General features: G+C 35.4%; 1 protein-coding gene across 1 annotated transcript; it reads right to left on the bottom strand.

Annotated features, from left to right (window-relative positions):
* Positions 1-210: 210 nt before the first annotated feature.
* LOC144565540 (uncharacterized) lies at positions 211-660 on the bottom strand. Its single transcript, XM_078315330.1, has one exon. It carries the CDS (start codon positions 658-660, stop codon positions 211-213), a length of 450 nt encoding a protein of 149 aa, XP_078171456.1.
* Between the last annotated feature and the right edge of the window lie 2460 nt (positions 661-3120).

Raw genomic sequence — 3120 nt, 5'->3', positions numbered from 1 at the left:
TACAGAGGGAAACTTTTTTTTAACAATACCACTTTAAGAAAAGAAACAAGATATTTGAGCGCGTGACCCTCATCTTTTTTTCTCAAAAAATAATAGAAACAAAAGAAAAGGGAAATTAAAGTGAGACATTAAGAACAACAGCATCGAACAATATTTGCTTCCAACCTCCTCAAACAAGAATTGAATCTAGGGCCAGGGCCATTACCTCTCTCACAAGGCCTGTCTTCCTTCTGGGCCTCCAATCACAACAGTACAACTCTTGCTCTTGGGCCCAAGGCCCACTTTAACATCGTCACCAAACTCTCCCGGCCCATCCTCGTGAATTGTTCCCATTCCCGCACTCTGACTCCTGGGAGCCACACCCAGTTGCTTCCCTCCCCTTGTCAAACCGGGACCCATCCCTGCCTTAGACGCAGCTCGAATTAGTTCCTGGATATCCTGTTCGCTGCTGTTAGTCCCCGAGCGGTAGAAACCATGGCTTTGACTTCTAGATACCGGAACCATGCCAGCGAACCCCCTCGACGGCCCTTGCTGGGCCCGGCCCACGCAATTGGTTAAGCTGTTTACATAGAAATCTCGGGCCCGGATGAGGACATACAGGGGTGCCTTAATGCACTTTGTTAGTATGGTTAACGCGTTGAATCCCTTGCTCGCTGACATGGTTATCACTTATCACTTTATCAGAGAGAGAGAGAGGAAGCTTGATTATCACTTTTTGTGTTGGTTAGTCTTTCGGTTTAAGGGGTATAAATACGAATTCCTCCAATAACAGAGGAAGGAAACCAAGGAGCGGTTCAAAACAGGTGGAACAGAGTTTTGACTAACTTATAATAGAGGGCAGATTGAATCATTTACCAGGTCTCAGAACCTAGAAATATTATATGATAATTTTATTATCGAGTCATAGTGGAAACCCCAGAATTTGTGCTCCATGAGACCATGAAAAGGAGAAAAAAAAAATGGGGGTTGACATTTCCTCCTACTTGACTATGAATTGGTCAGGTTTGAATCAGTTGATGATTGCGATATTATCCACCCCCCCTACATCTCCCCTAATTTTGTTTAATGCTATGATGTTTATCAAATTAATAATATCGATTATAAATTTACAATATATAGAAGAATCTTCAGCCTAAGCGAACCATCAACACGGCAAAATCAATACAACCATTTCTGACAGGGCTGATCCAGGATTTCTGTTAGTGAGGGACTAAAAAATAACAAATCGGATTTGAATAGTTAATCGGGTTCAAACACATTAGCTAATTGAATATTAGATAAAAATATAATGCTCCAATTTCTAATTTCCAATGCTTTGACTTCTAATTTGCAACACTCTCACTCCTAATTCTAATTACCAATTAGAATTCAAAAAAATTATCATAATTTTAACACTAAATTTAACATTAAATTAAATATCAAAAGTCTAGAGGGAGACAAATAAAATTTCAGAGGGGGAGCAAAGTCGAACCGAACATATAAATTTGTATAAAACTTCAAAATCTAGGGAGGGACAGCCGGAAATAAATATGCTAAAAGAACAACAGGAATCTGTTATTCAAATCCCAGCTGTTGATCTTTGTTGAGATTCACGTATGAAAAAATTTCTTTGTTGACATTGGTGCATGGAAAATTTTGAGCGGTTGGGATCGGAATAACTGGTTCCGGTTATTCTAGAAGATTTTTTTCCAGTCTAGCCTTCCAACTTTATTAGACGAGACAAAGCTCAATTTGTTGACCAGGTCAAGAAGATGTAATTAGGACTCTAAAACAGATTACTTAGTGGCTAAATAGGTTGTTATGTCTGTTACATACTTGCATAGACCGTTCTGATTGTAAAGCTCCATTATAAATGCAGGGATTTAATTGTATCAAAGCAAACACAATGAAATCAATGAAAATACAAGAATCATTGTCAATGCTTGTCCATAAAGAATCTCCATCCGAATTTCAAATCCACAAACCAAATTTTCCACACGAAGAGTGTTCCCGTTTGTCAATTAATAGCCAAAGACTGGTCTTAACCATTTCTGAGATTTTGATATGAAATCTCCTCCATCGTGCTAGAAGTATCTGAGCAATCTGTTGCAAGATTTTTATCACTAGAATCCATTACAAATATGTTCATCCGCTTTGTGCTGCACACCATAACAGCTAACAAGATCTCACACTCAATTCATCCTGATAAATTTGGTCTTTGGATATGAAATTTGATATTCATCTTGCAATTCTGATTGGATTATAGATGTCAAATTTACCTTAACTTCACCTTTCTTTCTACATAAATTTTGTCGTATTAAATTTAAAACATCAAATATGATGAGGGTTCAAATATCTCATGTCTTTTATATTTAATCATGCCTCATATCTTATATCTCCGTTTTCAAAATTCAAACTGTCAATCTAAACCGTTCAACATGATATCCACATTAAAATATGTTTCGATTCTAAAATTTATATTTTTTTTGAAATTTTGAACTATATTTTTATATAGGTACAAAGGCACTATTTTTGAATGGTCTGAAAACAACGATTTTGTATCTATCTTAAAATATATAAATTTTGGTCCCCAAGAAATTCCAAAAAATATAAATTTTGGTATCCAAGAATATTTTAATATGGAGATCATGTTGAACAGTTCGAACGACATTTTGAACTTTTAAACATAGATATAAAATGTGAAGCACAATGAGACATGAAAGGCATGAGGCATTAAAACCCTGGTCTTTGAATATTAAGAGAACAAAGTATATATTATAATTTAATGTAAATTTTCTTTCAAAAACCTGTAAAAATTACATAAATTAGATTCTTTGTTCTCAATTTTAAATCAACTACTACTCCCCAGCAAAACATCACTCTAAAAATTTCATGTCACTCGATTTTAGAAACAGTTACTTTGGTGAAATAACTATTTTATTCATGAATTGAGTATTATTTACTATTTGTTGATCTATTAAATGAGCATAATTTTAATTTCACACACACACACACACCATAATTTTCCATTTTCCTCTTGGACCATAATTGTATTACCAGCTAGCGGCTAGGACTGACCCATGTATATCAATTACCTTGAGTAATTCTTCACCACACATTGACTCTATTTTCTCCCCCCTT

This window comes from Carex rostrata, chromosome 14 (genome assembly GCF_964058835.1).
Source record: "Carex rostrata chromosome 14, lpCarRost1.2, whole genome shotgun sequence".
NCBI lineage: Eukaryota > Viridiplantae > Streptophyta > Magnoliopsida > Poales > Cyperaceae > Carex > Carex rostrata.
The sequence above is the reverse complement of the archived record's forward strand: the minus strand, read 5'-3'. Positions and strand labels throughout refer to the sequence as shown.